Source organism: Drosophila biarmipes, unplaced genomic scaffold, assembly GCF_025231255.1.
Source record: "Drosophila biarmipes strain raj3 unplaced genomic scaffold, RU_DBia_V1.1 ptg000007l, whole genome shotgun sequence".
Taxonomy (NCBI): domain Eukaryota; kingdom Metazoa; phylum Arthropoda; class Insecta; order Diptera; family Drosophilidae; genus Drosophila; species Drosophila biarmipes.
Genome location: NW_026114528.1, coordinates 1,546,650 through 1,563,558, shown reverse-complemented (window position 1 = coordinate 1,563,558; position 16,909 = coordinate 1,546,650). Strand labels below are relative to the sequence as shown.

General features: G+C 37.7%; 1 protein-coding gene across 1 annotated transcript; it reads right to left on the bottom strand.

The window, feature by feature from the left end:
- Nucleotides 1–11,009: 11,009 nt before the first annotated feature.
- LOC108036438 (60S ribosomal protein L38) lies at nucleotides 11,010–11,538 on the bottom strand. Its single transcript, XM_017112622.2, has 2 exons — nucleotides 11,379–11,538; nucleotides 11,010–11,320 (listed from the first exon to the last, which is right to left on the bottom strand). Exon 2 carries the CDS (start codon nucleotides 11,318–11,320, stop codon nucleotides 11,108–11,110), a length of 213 nt encoding a protein of 70 aa, XP_016968111.1. The 5' UTR covers nucleotides 11,379–11,538; the 3' UTR covers nucleotides 11,010–11,107.
- Between the last annotated feature and the right edge of the window lie 5,371 nt (nucleotides 11,539–16,909).

Below are 16,909 nucleotides of genomic sequence, written 5' to 3'. Positions count from 1 at the left end.
CAAAGATATAAATATCTTTACTGACCACCAACCGTTGACCTTCGCAGTGTCGGAATCCAATCCGAATGCGAAAATCAAGAGGTGGAAAGCCCGCATCGACGAGTCCGGCGCAAAAATATTTTACAAGCCCGGCAAAGACAACCTCGTTGCGGATGCCCTCTCAAGACAGCAACTTAACGTTGTGGAAGAGGAAGCTTTTTCTAGCGCGGCCACAATTCACAGTGAGCTGTCGCTAACCTATACCATTGAAACCACGGACAAGCCTTTGAATTGCTTCCAGAACCAGATAACTCTGGAGGAGGCACGCTTTCCGTTAAAACGCAGCTTTGTCCTCTTTGGAAACAAGAGACGGCATGTGATTAACTTCTCCTGCAAAGAGTCATTACTTGATGAACTCGCAGATATAATCGTTCCTAAAGGCGTAAACGCCATTCATTGTGACTTGCCCACGCTGGCAATGATACAGGACGAATTGGTTCGGCAGTTTCCAGCCACCAAATTTTGGCATTGCAAAAACCGTGTAACGGATATTTTTGCAGTTCCTGAAAGACGGGAAATCCTCACCGTCGAACACAACAGGGCTCACAGATCGGCCCAAGAAAATGTTAAGCAGATACTCTCCGAGTACTACTTTCCAAAGATGGCCAAGCTAGCCACCGAGATTGTAGCAAACTGCAAAACATGTGCGAAAGCCAAGTACGATAGGCACCCAAAGAAGCATGAGCTAGGCGAGACTCCGATCCCCTCTCATGTGGGAGAACTGCTACATATCGACATCTTTTCCACAGACAAGAAATACTTCCTTACTTGCATCGACAAGTTTTCGAAGTTTGCAGTTGTGCAACATGTCCACTCTAGGACAATCGAGGATCTTAAACCGGCCATACTCCAAATCATGAACTTTTTCCCTAGGGCTAGAGTAGTCTATTGCGATAATGAACCTTCGTTAAACTCGCACACTATCTCAGCCATGTTTGACAACCATTTTGGCGTCAGCATTGCAAATGCCCCACCACTTCATAGCGTTTCAAACGGGCAAGTAGAGCGCTTTCACAGCACCCTCTTGGAGCTTGCTCGTTGCCTAAAAATCGACAAGAAGATAACCGATACTGTGGAAATTATTTTATTGGCAACCGCCAAATATAATAAATCAATTCACTCTGTCGTTGACAAACGGCCAGTCGATATCGTGCAAAAGCATCCAAACGACCCACAGACGGACGTCCAGAATAAGATCGTTAGGGCGCAAGACACGCTCAGGGCTAGGGAAAATGACTCCCGACAATGCAGAACATTCGAAGTCGGCGAGAAGGTTTTGGTCAAGTCAAACCGAAGGCTTGGCAATAAACTCACACCACTGTGTGAGGAAAAAGCTGTTGAAGCGGACCTGGGGACCACGGTCCTCATTAAGGGGAGGGTGGTCCACAAGGACAACATTAAATAATAATTCATTTTTTATCATTTTTTCTATTTTTCTCACCCCTAGCCACTTGGCATAAGTTTTTTCTATATTTTCTTACCTTTATCCATTTGTTGTAAGTTTTTGTTATAATTATGCTTTACTCTTTATGCTTTGGTGGTGGGCTACCCTGTTTTAAACAAACACTACAATACATCCAATATTACAGGTTCGCATTCGTATCCCTGTTAGTACTGCTTACCGTAACATCGGGGCACGTCACGGACTACTCGCAGGCCAAATATATTCCCATCATTGATGGTAGAATTTTAGTTTGGGAAGAATTCGCGTCCGTTACACACTCGGCGAATCTCTCAGAATATAGGCGCGTGGTGGAAGAAACGGATGGCATGACCAGCATGTTTCCCCAGTCACACATGCAGAAACTTTTGAGTGTCGATGTCGCTCATCTGCGTGACCTGCTCGACTCGTTGAGCATCCACCACAGAGTAGCTAGGAGTTTGGATTTCCTAGGAGCGGCGTTAAAGGTAGTGGCGGGAACGCCAGATGCAGAGGATTTCGAAAAAATTAAATTCAATGAATTCCAATTAATAAATGCAAACAATAGGCAGATAAACATCAATAGTAAAGTACAAGACCAAATTAATAATATTACTTTCACCGTCAATCAACTTCTGAGGTCGGCCAAGGGAACCCAAGTTGACTCGGGGCATCTTTATGAGATGCTACTATCCCGAAATAGAATGATTAGTATGGAGCTGCAAAACTTATTACTAGCGATAGCTCTAGCTAAGGCCAACATTGTGAGCCCTAGTATACTAGATCATGCAGACCTAGAAGATATATGGATAGAAGAGCCCACAGATACCCCCATCAAAGACTTATTGTCCGTTGCTTCCGTTAAAATATTACAGTCCGCTAACCTTTTGTATTTCGTTATCAAATTTCCCATAATCAAATCGTCGTGCATTAAAATCACTGTTTTTCCTGTGTCCCATCATGACACGATGCTCAGGCTGGAGGACAAAATAATAGCAGATTGCAATGGAGCAATCCACACGGTCAACAATTGCTCCACAACACCTGGAGCCACATTTTGCCAGCTGGCGTCTAGAAGGTCGTGCGCGCAAGAGCTCCACGCTGGAGGCATAGCGCACTGTGACATCCAGCACAGCGATCTACATCCAATTACTCACGTAGATGAAGGCATCATAATTGTAAACGATCGTCCGGCACGTGTGAGTGTGGATAATGGCACTTACATCCATGTACGAGGCACGCATCTCATTACATTTACTGAGAGTGCCATGGTTAATGAAACCCGATATGTCAACAATGACAGGGCCCAGAAAAGGGTCCCAGGAGTAGCCCGCTCGCCCTCTTTGAATATTACTATGGAGCACAACATCCTCAGTCTTCCATACCTTCACCGCCTGAGTGAGCGTAACTTGGAACACATCAAGAGAGTCGGGGAGAATATCAACGACTATCATTTAAATCAGATAGTACTGGTGGCAGGAGCAGTATGCTGCGCGTTGATCTGCGTCGGCTTCACCTATCGGCGAGTCATCCAGGCCAGGAGAGCTACGGTCCAAATAGCAGATATGATCGCCCAAATAGGGTCGGCCGAGGACGGCCTAAATTCTGAGGGGGGAGTAGTTAACTAAGTTAACCGGGCGACGGCAATGACCGATCGTCCGAAAGCTCGCTCCGGCCAAATTGCTGACACAGCGTCTGGCCGGAAGCCCGTGCATAGCCGGCAAGCACTACCCATTGGAGTGGCCGCTATGAGTCCCTTTTTATGTTAGCTTTAAGTTCAGTTCTCATTTTGATTTTAAAGAATAAAGAGCTAACGCTCACGAATTGAAACTCCGGCCATCGCCGTATTTGATTTATTGAATTTACACCCAGTCTGAGTCTCTAGGCCAGCGGGCTAAAAGAGGGCAGTTACCCTCTCAACCTAATCGTCATACTTCTACTGTTGATGACACAGGCCAACCGGCCACTTACAACACACGCAGCAGCTGGTATTACCAGCTACAACTACGGTCAACCGACCTCCAACTACAGACGATCAGCCAGCCAGCTTCACCCTCTCTACAGACGGACAGCCAGCCGGCTCACGGATTAATTAATTTCATAATTTATACATACACTTAATAACGAAAATTGAATAATTATCGATTTTTTTTACTTATTTGACCATTTACTTTTTTTTTTAAAAAAAAAGCGTAATTGTATTGAAAAAAAAAAGAAAATTTAATTTTCGAGAGCCCTCCCAAGCAGTGGTTACCAGAATGCGGTTGCCCAGAGTAAATCTTTTGGAAATGTCGATATTTTCGCGAATGAATCGCAACAGTACCTATGACCTATGTTTTACTTTTACTTAAATATTTTTTTCTTCTACATCCTCCAAAAAATAGGACTTTTTCACGACAGTGCTGCGTTTTTTAAGACATGTTTTTATAATTTTTCTCAATAACTACAATTTTTTTTACCTCTAAATTTTTACTAGAATCAGGTTTTATTTTTAACTACAATACTAAGTACCGCACTAAAAATAATTCGTTAACACAACATTTCGACATATTTTCCGAAATTTGGTATTTAAAAGTTCGAGAAAATTTTTACCACTGTCAGGCTGGACGGTGTGCAGACGTTTCTTTACCTATTTTGTTCAAGATGGTTTATAAAAAAAAAATGTGTATTTTTAGAATTTATAAGTGTTTTCTTAAATAGAGTTTTATTATTAGCAAGCATTTGTAAGTTGGTTTATTTCATCAAAAAGACGTCTGTGACACCGGGATCTGCTTTCCGGGAATAATTTAGTTGGAAGGGAAAAAGGACGTTAAATGGAAACAAGTCAAACATATTTAATTAAAGAATATTTTTTAAAAATCGTAATGGTAAGCGCCGTGGTTTATTTGCGGCTACTCTTGTTGTGGTCGCCACGTGATAAATCCACGTCAATTTCGCTCTTCCGCGTCGCTGTCGCTAGCAGCCAGCTGCGCTGTGTTAAAGCTAACATCCAAATTAAGAGAAAATGCCTAACTCCCCTTTGAGGGCCACTGCTGTTGCAAGGGACTTCATACACGTCTCAATGGATTTGATTCGAAATGGCTAAGCTGTAAAAGTGTCAATTAGCATTGGGTCAACATACAAAATTTTTTCCACTTTTACCCACTTGTAAACAAATTCACTTGCGGCCAGTGGGTCGCTCTTTTTACCCTAGCAAGACTCCACCAAACCGCGATTCCACTATCATCCTTAGTTTAAACGCTGGCAGCTTATATCAGCCAGTAAACTACGTTTTTTTAAGAGCCTGGACCCGTCATTTTATCGCTGGACTGCATAAAAGGTGGTTCAAGAAAGAACCAGTATCATCAAGGCGGATACAACCAATCAATACAAACCATCATGCAACTCTACGCATTTATTAAAGACCAGGAGCGGTTCAACGCGACCTATTTAATTGTATGTTCTGATTATCGAAAGTTGGGACCAGGGGAGTACCACAGCTGACATCGCTGGTTGTTACCCCCATCGTCAAGCAATATTCATACTAAAAACACTAACACACAAAATACTGTACTATAAAATACTAGCTACTACTAAATACTAGATTTTATAATGTTGCAAATTCCCTCTTGCTCCCTGAGCAAACATCCTCTTCGCATTTTCTCTGTTCACAATGTCGTGCATGCGCTAAAGAAATCGGAAGTTTGCATAAAAACGGACAGACGGACAAGTAGTTGAACATGACTAGACTGACTGTTCTATGATGCTGATTAAGAATGTACATATTTTCTTTATCGTCGCGGTAAAGTGTCCTTCGTTGCCTTAAAGGGAAATTATAAAAAAAAATCGATCTAATTAACATGTCAACATCAGGAAATTATTAAAATTGCTTGAGAAGAACATTAACTTTAAGTTTTAGGCAAAGATTCTATTTTATAAGATTGAAACTTTAAAGTTGATGGGTTAGGTAGACCACCTAGCAACTAGATCCCTATCCTTTAAGCGCCACCTCTGTATCATCTCCTTGGATTTTTCCAATCCATTCGACAAAATAACTATGAATGGAAAGTAGGCCTCAGAATCATAAACTATGCCACCAACTTCATGAAAAATATAAAAATTAATTCTAAGAAACGGCAGAAATCTGGCTCTCGACAATGGCATCCCACAAGGTTCACCCATCTCAGTCATTCTTTTCCCAATTTCCTACAATTCCCTAACTAAATTAACAGCCTTTCCAAGGCAAATCACTGCTGTTGCCGACGACTTTTACCCTAATGTCGAACACAACAGAAGAAAAACTTATAATAGACCTCTCTTCCCTCTTCCGGAAAATAGGAAATAGGTACTGCGATTCTAGAGCAAAAATGCCATAGCTAACACATATGCCGTAATATCCCAGAAACTAATAACACAACAATCCTAGGTCTCACGCTAAGCAATAGATATAACTGGTCCACTCACATAAACAAATTAAAACCCAAACTTTGCACGCCCTGACATCATTAGGCACCCTTCCCCTCTGAAGTACAGCACCAACACTGGTTGTAGACATCTGTCTGCGCATTTACGGAAACGCTCCCAAACACCTAATTAACCGTATAAAAACTTCCATAAACTCAGCAATAAGATCAGCGCTAGGTGCATATAGAACAACACCAACCAACAACTTACTTGTAGAAGATAAAATAACCACACTAGAGCACGGAACAAAGCTCTTAACAGGCAAACTTTAAAAAAAAAACTTATACACTCATTTGGCACACCCCTTAAAAAACTCACTAAAACCCCCAACAAGAAATTAAAATATCACAGTACAATAGAAAGAATAATTCACATTTGCAAGGCATTTTACCTCCCCTTTTCTCAAATTAAAATCAACAACAATAAAAAATAAGACATAGAAATGAATAACAACGCCACTATAACAACACTTTCCAAATAAAACAAAACCACCACATCTACCATAATATAAAAAACTATTTAAATCGCTAAAGAACACTCTGCCCAACCACCCATTTCCTTACACCGGAAGCTCTATGGCCAACGGTATAATTAGCTATAGTGTAACTAGCAGAGAAATGCCAAGCAAAAAAAAGTCTCCTTCCACACTACTCTTCCATCCTCTCTAGCGAGCTTATAGCCATCCATGAAGCTGTCAAAAGTGCGCTAAAAACAACAGGTAAACATGCTATTTGCTCAGACTCTCTCTGCACGTCCCTCACAAACTTCTTTCAAAACACTTCCCTAAAATTATTATAATATGGATCCCCAACCACAACGTACCCTCTTACTTACCCCACAAACCACAACTCTATTTACATTTCACACTTGTTAAAAAAACATATACAATATAAAGAAGTTGAGATGTACAACAATGTATGTATCTCCGTGGTACAAACCAATGCCACAGACCTCACCGTCTGCCTCCATCTCCATATACCCCCAAACACCAAAAGGAAAACACAACTACTCAAACACCGGCTACGACTAAGTCATACCAAACTGACTAATGACCATTACCTGGATAGAACAAATCCCAACACATGCCCATTCTGCCACCACACCCAATTAGAAATCGAACATATCATCTTACACTGCCCTTTCTTATCCCAACCCAAATCAGAATCCTTCTATACACACTTCATCAACACCATCTCAAACTCAACCTCTTACAACGTCATGAAAATCATCTCATACCTTGAAAAAGCCCAAATAATGGCATTTTCTAGTAGAAAAACTATGGTAAAACAGGTTAGTAATCAATATTTATTTTTCCCTGATTTCTAAAATTTATTATAAATAAAGAAATTCAAGTGCTAAAAATGATTTTTATGAATTCGTATACAAACAAACTATGTCGAGTGCCTCGACTATCAAATACCCGTTACTCAGCTTAAGGGAGCAAAAGGGAAATGGAGATACTTAAGCAACAACGCTATTTTACCGGCTATTTCAGTATATGGTATGTGGTCGGCAGACAGATTTAAGAGTTTCAACCGTTTGTGGGCGTTAAGTTTTTAGGTCAGTCGATGGGTATTGATGAGACAAACACATTTATGTTAAAAAATTGTTTCTCTCATAAAAACTGTATGCGCTACAGTTTTGCATTCTACCTGTAACATACTATCCGACGAATCTAATAATATTGTTCTTTTTCTGGACAATTGGCAACTGAATATTTAGGAGTTATTTTTTATCGTTTTTAGTATGTTTAGGTAATATGTACATATTTAGTTTCTTATCGCTTGGCTATTAATCCGTTAGAGTGCCAGCCCCCCTCTTGCACGTACATATGTGCATACTGTCAACATCATTAAAAGCAAGAAACAAAGTTAACTTCCATGTGAAATTTTTTAAGGATTGTGGCTGGCTTCAGTGGTATTAAAAAAAAATTCGTTCATCGTGTGTCTTATATTTGGTGTTTGAAGTTAAAGCAGGTGAAATAAGACCCAATCCCAGTGTTGGAAGATCGTAAAAATTCAAAACGTATAACCGAAAAGCGTTTAAACTTGACAAAGATTATCGAAAGCTGGTTGCTGGCAGAGCAGCAAAGAGATGACGTAACATCATCCATCATGTCCAAATTGCGCAATGGAGAACTTCCTGAGGATATAGCAAAAACCTTTGAGTTACGAGGTGGTACTCTATATAGGAAAATTCAAAGATATGGGAAAACTCACTGCCTTCCTATTAGTTCAAAGCCCTTTAGGTGGTCTGCTGTTAACAACGTTCACGAGGCAATTATGCATCTCGGTTGGGAAAAGCAAAAAAGTATGAGTATTATTGGTTTGACAAAATGTCAAAGTATGTCGTTGACAATTGCATTACCTGTAGGTTATCTAAACTTCCGACTGGCAAGGTACAAGTTGAATTGCATCATATTCCGAAAGTGAGCGTCCTGTTTCATACAGTTTAAATTGATATCACAGGGAAGCTTAGTGGTAAAAATGACCAAAAGGAATATATAATCGTTCAAATAGATGCGTTTTCTAAGTTCGACCATTTGTTTCACACCACTAGACTTGATTCTGAAAGCTGCATCAAGTCAGTGAGGTCTTTAATAGATTTACATTTGATCGCAACTAGCGAAATTCAACTGGCTCTTAATTGCACTCCCAATAGGGTATCGAAAGTTAGTCCAATGGAGTTACTTATTGGAAAATAAGCTAGACCATATGATCTTGTAATCTTTGCTGAAAACGAGGGTGTGATTGATGTAAATCTAATCAGAAATATAGCTAAGCACAATATGGAACAAAATTGCAAATATGACAAATTAAGATTCGATCGGAATAAAGCCACTATTGTTAAGCATAAAGTTGGGGATCATGTCTTACTCAAGAATGAGGAGCGACATCAGACAAAACACGACCCCAAGTTTAAAGGCCCATTTTTAGTTGCTGAGCTATTACCAGGTGATCGATATAAATAGAAAGCGTTAAAGGGCAATAGAACTTACATGAATTTTTAGGAAGAATGCCTGAGAAGGGGATTACCACAGAGCATGACGAGGCGGTCATGGATAAAGATGATGTTGATCGAGCCGGTGATGGCTGCAGTGATTTATGAAATAAGAAAATGTAAATGACAACTGTGTGCTATGTGATGGCCGGTTGATAGTGACAAATTAAGATTCGATCGGAATGAAGCCAATATTGTTAAGAAAAAATTGAAAATGAATATTGTTTGAATTGATGGTAATCCGGATCTCATGGCTTAAAATAATAAAAGTATTGTCCTTTGTTTAAGTATGAGGAAGTATAAGTTCGATCTGCTAGTTAGAATTTAAGAGAATGTTTTTAAGGAAAAATGATAAGTTTGATTTGCTGTTCATAGATTAATAACTCATAAGGCTTCTGATTAATGAAAATATAGTTATTTTTGCTTTAACTTCAAAGTACATTTCTAGTTCTATTTATTATTGGGAGATAATATTTTTAATGTTTTAAAGTTGAAAACACACGAGGATTTGTGAAAGTCAGAATGGCCGTGTCGTGAAATAGTAAGCCAATTCAAATTATAACGACTGATGTGCTTCTGTGCTGTTTCTTCAGCTCTCCAAATGGAAGCAACATATTCTGTTGTCAACGTTAGTCTGTGCACTGGTGTGAGCGAGATAAAAGAATGCAGGTGTACGCATCAAAAAGGAATAACGGAAAGTTCTCAATACTGTGTGCATTGGAATGTGAGAGCGAGAGTGGAATAAAGTAGAAAGCGATGCCTTCAAAAAGGGACGCAAGCAGTGTTAGGAAACATTCGTATTTGTAGAGCCAAACTGAACAGATCATGTTACGTGCCAGGAAACGTTTCCGTTTGGACCACGAAGAGCAACCTGAAGCGGAGGACGATTCCAGAGAATCCTCGATTAATATATACACTTTATGGGGTCGGAAACGTCTCCTCCACTGCGTTGCAAAATTTTTACTGAAATCATTATACGCTTTGCAAGGATATAAAAAGCAAAGAAAAAAGGCTAAATCCACGTCAACGACCCGTTCAGGAGGTCAGTGCAGATTAAACAAGGAAGACCCTATAGTCGAGTCGCGGCAGACAGATTTAAGCATTTAAGCCATTTGTGGGCATAAGAGTGGGCGTGGCACATTTTTATGTGTTAAATTTTATTTCCAAGCGTAGGATGTTATATGTTAAAAAACACCAAAGATATAATATTTTCATATTATTTTACAATTAAAAAATGTTACTTCCAAGCGTAGGAGGAAAAATCAATAAAGATATATATTTTTTAAATTTTTTCCCCGATAGTTCCTATGGGAGCTATAAGATACAGTTGTCCGATCCGGCTGGTTCCGACTTATATACAACCTTCAATAAAAATAGCTTTAAAACTGGGAGCCTAGGTTGCGTAGAAACGGACGGACAGACCGACATGGCTAGATCGACTCGTCTAGTGATGCTGATCAAGAATATATATTCTTTACGGGGTCGGAAAGGTCTCCTTATCTGAGTTGCAAACTTCTGACTGAAATCATGATACCCTCTGCAAAGGTATTAAAAAGAAACGACCCATTCAGGAGGTCACTGCACATTAAACAAGGAAGACCCTATAGTCGTTATATGTTTAAAAACCCCAAAGATATACTTTTTTAAAATTTTTTTCCCAGATAGTTCCTATGGGAGATATACTTATATACTACCTGCAATAAAAATAAAACTTTTGGGAAAGTTTAAGCCCGTTAGCTTTACAACTGAGACTAGTTTACGTAGAAACGGACGGACATACCCACGGACATGACTATATCTACTAGTCTAGTGATGCGGATCAAGAATATATATACTTTATGGGGTCGGAAACGTCTCCTTCACTGCGTAGCAACTTCTGACTGAAATGATTATACCCTCTGCAAGGGTATAAAACGAATACATTTTGACGACTAATGTGTGTGTGCTAAACGCTAATCAACAAAGCCTGAGCAGACATACAGAAGCATCTAACTACGACAGGTGATCTAAATATTTTGTGTACATAAATGCTCGGTTAATTTACTGCTCTACAGAGCAATTTTTCTTAAGGCCTAGAATTGTAAATTTGAGTTAATCATTAATCGACTTTACGTTGGACACATAAATAAGTTTTCTTTATTAAAAACAAATTTCAGTGAACATATTTAATCCAATGGAGTACAAATGGTGATTTTATGCCGGTGTTTACTTGACTTCTTTTACTTGTAGTCCTGGTGGAAGAGACTGTTTTATTTTGTCGGCTTTTTCTTTATCCTGCACTACAAGGGTATAAAGAAATCTGGAGCACCGGATCTTAAACTTCGTATTTGACGCATTTTTTTTAATTTTAACAGCACGTGCATCTGAGCGACGAGCCTTGTTTAGAAAGTCCTTGACTTCTTTAATTTCCCGCGGCATCTACGTAATAATATATTTAGATATTTGACAAAACTTTCGTTTTATTATCAAGACTTACATTAGTTCACGTCGAAAAACAATAGTCCAAAAGACACCTAACTGCTCTTTTTAAACTAGAGAAGGAAAAGAAAATATTTTCTGAATTTCCGTTCTATTAAATAATCATCCACTGTTGCATTTTTATATATCGAGTTATTGTCCACTAACAGCATTTTCCCACAGATTCTAACCGTGTAATAAAGATGTTATTTTTAATAGCTGCCGGTCCAAATTCTTGTAAACAAATATTAAGATATCGAAATTATAAACAAACACCTAAATATGATTTTTTTAATCTAAAAGTTTAATGAATATTTTATTTTTTAATATATTATTCTTAAGTGCAAAAGACGAATATAGCAAAGTAAATATCGCAAGAAATACATATTTCGTCAACATGGTTTAAAGAACTATATTTTGCAGGTTATTTTATATTTTAGGTTATTTAAAAATTAGTGCCCATACTTGTAATAAGTACACATTAAAATTGGGAGGGAAAACCGACTTATTCGATTTATTATTTCCACCGAAAAGCAAACTTCGGTGTCAATGTCGTCATTTTGACGGTTTCAAAATCCCTGTATTTTAACAAACGTTTTAATGAAATAAACAAACTTTCAAGTGTTGCCAAGAATAAAACTTTATTCAAAATAAGGATAATGAAATCTATGAACTATCTGCATACTAGGATTTTGTATATTTATTTTGGGTTATATAAAAATAAGCATTATTTAAACACTCTTGAACAAGCTAGGTAAAAAAAACCTGGCTGAAAACCGCTAGGAGTACAGTGGTAGCAATTTGCCTAAACTTTAATATATCAAATTTTGAAGTAGCTATCAAAATGTTGTGTTGGCGAATTTTTTAAAGTACGGTTGTAGTAGTAGTGTTGTATATTTTTGCCGGATAAGAAGCCGGCTATGAAGAAGAAGAAAATATGTCACTAAAAGTAGACAATTTTTGTCATTTATTATTTTTAATTAATAAACGTTGGTAAATTGTCAGGGGTAAACATATGTGACCAGCACTAGTGATTTTAATGGGAAGTGCTCCTAAATCAGATGAAACACCATCATGAATGTATGTTTATCAATACAACAATTTTACCTATTTCAAAATGTTACAAAACTTTGTAAACTTCCAAGGAAAAATAAAGCAAAATATTATGTTATGTTCCATATTTTTGCGAAAATCGTAACATCGTAACCTCTTACCTTTTTTTTCTTCGCAAGTACTCTAGGGCAAGAATTTATGCATTTTGGTTTGGTTTTAAAATTCTTATCAATTTACATATATAAATAATCGAATTCAGCAACAACAAGCAGCTGTCCAGAAATGCATTAGCCTGGCGGGTAATTAAAATTTTTAATTTCATTCGTTTATTTTGTACAGTATGCCATTTAAGGGGTATTCCTTTTGTAATTTTGCAAAAAAAGTATAAATTAAATTTAAAACTTTTCGGAAATTTTTAAAAATAAGTCAAATAAAATTCTTTAATTGTTCAATATTCGATATTGTGTGTATGTACTAGCCCTGGTAAATTTTCCGAAAAAAAGGAAATCGCTCGAATTTCTGTGACACCTAAGGTTTTGGTGGGTTGGTTTCCAAGCCAAGCGTCCCCAAATCCATCGCCAGTTTCTCTGACACCCCTGATTCAAATGAGTTCTGAATGGCTAACTGCAGTGGAAAACATTTATAATAATTCAATTTTTTTTGTGTGGTATCTCTACACAACCTAAGGGTATACGAAAGGGTAAGTATTTCGTCATGAAACCTTCGGGTAAACCTATAAAACATCTTAAAATGGGACGTACTTTAAATTTTGTCAACGCATAACATCTTGCACTTAGGGTAGCACTTACCGTACATTATTATATTAATAAAAACACTTTTATTATTTTATTAATAATACATGTTCCACAACGCTAAATTTTAACAGCCAGCTCCTTATCTTATATTTATATTATTTTATTTTCTTGCTGAAAGGATTACTTAGAATAATTGTCATTAAACGGAAAACGTATATAACACAATTTAATTAAAGTTAAGAAAAAGTTAATTAAAATTTATGTATTTTAAATTCAATATTTTCACAAGTGAAAACTCATCAGAAAAAGTTTTAAGCTCACTACGGATTTTACATGGGACGTGTCACCTGCAGGTGTCCGACCATAAAACAAATGAGTATAAGGAACAAGTAAAATCCGGAGTGACTTAGAAAAATTTTCATTTAAATTTTGACTTGTGAAAAAGCAGACATGCCATACAATTGTCTATATGAAATGTCACTTGGTCTTCACTCGTGCAAGCTGACATGTCACTCGTTTTTCACAAGGTGTTTTACAAGTGAAACGATTTTTCGGATCTGAAGGGAATCTACACCTATATTAGTCTGCCTTCATACCCTTGGACACTAGCGGAAAGGCTTATAAGCATTACGCGTCGTTACTTGAAATATGGACAGCATCAGCTCTTGGTTTTTGATGTGCTTCAAACTAGCGTGGGTGACTTAGTGGCAATTGTGAAATGGTGGAAATCTTTGAATTTCTCGGCTTGTTGGTTCCCAACCGAAAATATAAAATGCAAAATGATTTAGAATGAAAATGTATATTGATCCAGATAGTTTATTTCTAGAAGTATATTAAAAATCGAATTAAAAAATCTATAGCTCACAATTTTGTTTATGGCTCTTCCTCACAGAGGTTGTACCAAAATGCACTGTAAACCTGGTTACTTTTCGTTAATTATAGCTCCATTGTCAGAAAGAATCATTGAGCTAAGGCCGTCAGTATTTGAGAAAACTGCTTAACAGTGAACGCACCTCGGATTTTCCCTATACAAAAAAGGGGCAAATATTACATTTTACAGGGCTCCACTCTTAGATGTTGTACGAAAATGCACGGTATATTGTCAGATTGTGGATCTCCTAAAGCAAGTTTGGTGAATAAATAATACATATAAAGCCCTAAGTTTTTAAGAAAATAGCTTTTGAGTGGGGGAAGATAAAAATTTAAAATAATTGCTGCCAGATTTAAATTGGAACCAGAAAGACAACCATGAAGGAAAAAATTATGTTTCGACGCTATCTTTTTTTTAATTTAATTGTCTTTCACGTTGTATCAATATGTATTGTACTTCGTTGGGAAGGAAAGTAATGTAACTAATTAACCAATGTGGTAGGGCAAACGTCAGATCTTGAAAAAAACGAAGAGTGCGTTGCGGGCATCTAATTTGTTTCAAAATTGTAACTTAAAACACATTAACCTTATATAAATACTCTACATCGAAACTCCAATAAAACGCAACCTGAAATTGCGGGAGTGATTCCCGATTCGCGGAAACTTTTAATATCGCTTTTATTGTATTATAATTTAAATAAAATACTAATCATTTATTTTATTCTACTTGCAGAATATAAGCAAGTTTGTCGTTGGATGCAGCGGGGAGGGAGCTCCTCCCGCAAAACGCCGGCAACACCAGGATCAGCTTACGTGACGCCATAATATATAAAAATGAAATTATGTTTAAAAATATTTACAACGAATTAAGGACATACTCGCTCGTATCGGGCCCACTACTAAAAATTCCAATTTAAGAGTTTCTGTAAAATATATTAAATGTTTAGGCTAAATTTAAGCTTAAAACACTTCTTACTCATTCGATTTCTAGTTTTATACTTTTATTTAGTTTAGCATGCAGACGAGAAAACTGCCGCGCTTCCTTCGAGCCAACCGGCTGCTAATCAACCCCTCAGTTCTATCCCACTATCCGGCGTGGCTTCCAGATCCAATGCGGCGGATCTTCCTCTCAGAGGTAATAGGTCGGTCTTTGTTTCTCGTCTCAATCCGGAAGCCACTGCTGATTGTGTTAAAAGCTACCTGTGCCAAAAAGCGTCTTTAAATATAATTTCAAACAACCACTTCAACTCTTCTTTTAAAATTACTCTTCCAGAATCTATGTTTTCTAACGCTTTAGATCCCACAATTTGGCTGGAGCACACTATAATGCAAGAATATATTCGCAAAGGCGCATCTCAGGATCCCCATTCTGTTGATGCAAAAAACTAAATCGCTCAATATCTGTTGCTTATCAAATTGTTCGTAGTCTATTGGGGAAACTAAAAAGAATTTACCCTAACAGCACCTTGCTGGATTATGACATTATTGCTATAGCTGAAACCTGGCTCAACACAACTGTTTATGATTAAGAAATATTCGTTAACAACTTTGCCATTTACAGATTAGACCGTCCAACTCGTGGCGGTGGCGTTCTAATTGCGGTACTTAACTCTCATTCTTCTGAACTTATTCCTTACGATAATATGCACAGCATTGAATTTATAGCAGTTATAACTGTAATGTATTTCTTACTTGCTCCTACATACCCCCTGGCTCTGATCCTGCTATTTATCTTCATCACCTTTCAACTATTTCTGCAGTTTCTTTAGCTGTTGGTGACGCCGATCAACTTATTGTCCTGGGTGATTTTAACTTACCTCATCTTTCATGGCTTCCTAACTCAGACTCTAAAATTTTGTTCCCTGAAAATCAACATGAATTTATAGATGGGCTTACTAATTTGTCACTTGGACAAGTTAATTCCATAAAAAATTCTAGAGCAAGGATCCTTGACCTCATTTTTGTTAGCGATGTGTCTGTGGCAATCGTTTCCAGATGCGATCTTGTGTCCACACCGGAAGATTCGTACCATCCTGCTCTATATCTAAGCGTTCATATAAATTTAGAAACTACGAATCAATCTGCCTCACAACGCGTTAAGTGTTTTAGGAAAAGTGACTATACGGGATTAAATTCCCACTTTGACCGCCTAAACTGGTCGACCTTATACTCATTTACTGACCTTGATAACACAGTTCTTTTGTTTAATGAATCGGTTGGCTCTGTCTTAGATATCTTTGCCCCAAAAATTACCGTTGGAAACTCATCAAAGCCTCCTTGGTTCTCCAGGCATTTGTCCTACATTAAAAATACAAAATCGCGTCTTTTTGAAAGATTTAAAAAATCCGGGTCCCCCACAGATTTTTCCCTTTGCCCCACATTAATAATATCCACATCCCACCTTTTAAAATCAGTGACGTTTTAAATGGCATGTTGACTATTGACGAGTCTTTCTCTGCAGGGCCGGATAAAATTCCGAGTTGCATAATCAAACAAACTATCTCTCTTGTCGAATAGATCTCAACGTGTATTGTTCAAAAACGAAATATCTTTTCTGGTAAATGTTACTTCAGGCGTACCACAAGGTAGTCACCTGGGACTATTACTATTCATTTTGTTTATTAATGACCTCCCACAGGTGATGTCCCACTGCACCACTTTTATGTATGCAGATGATGTGAAAATCTGTATGTCATATTCTAATTTAAGCTCATATCTATATTCTTATTCGGTCTGACCTCAATAAGTTCCAGGCTTGGGCCTCAACAAACTTGTTATCACTAAATTATTCAAAATGCAAAACAATGTCGTTCACACAACCTCGTACACCCTTGAAAACTCGTTATTGGAACGCGTGGTGAAAATTAATGAT

Bases quoted from the DNA above. Each gene is read 5' to 3' on its own strand.
- LOC108036438 (XM_017112622.2), bottom strand. From the start codon at position 11,320: ATGCCGCGGGAAATTAAAGAAGTCAAGGACTTTCTAAACAAGGCTCGT.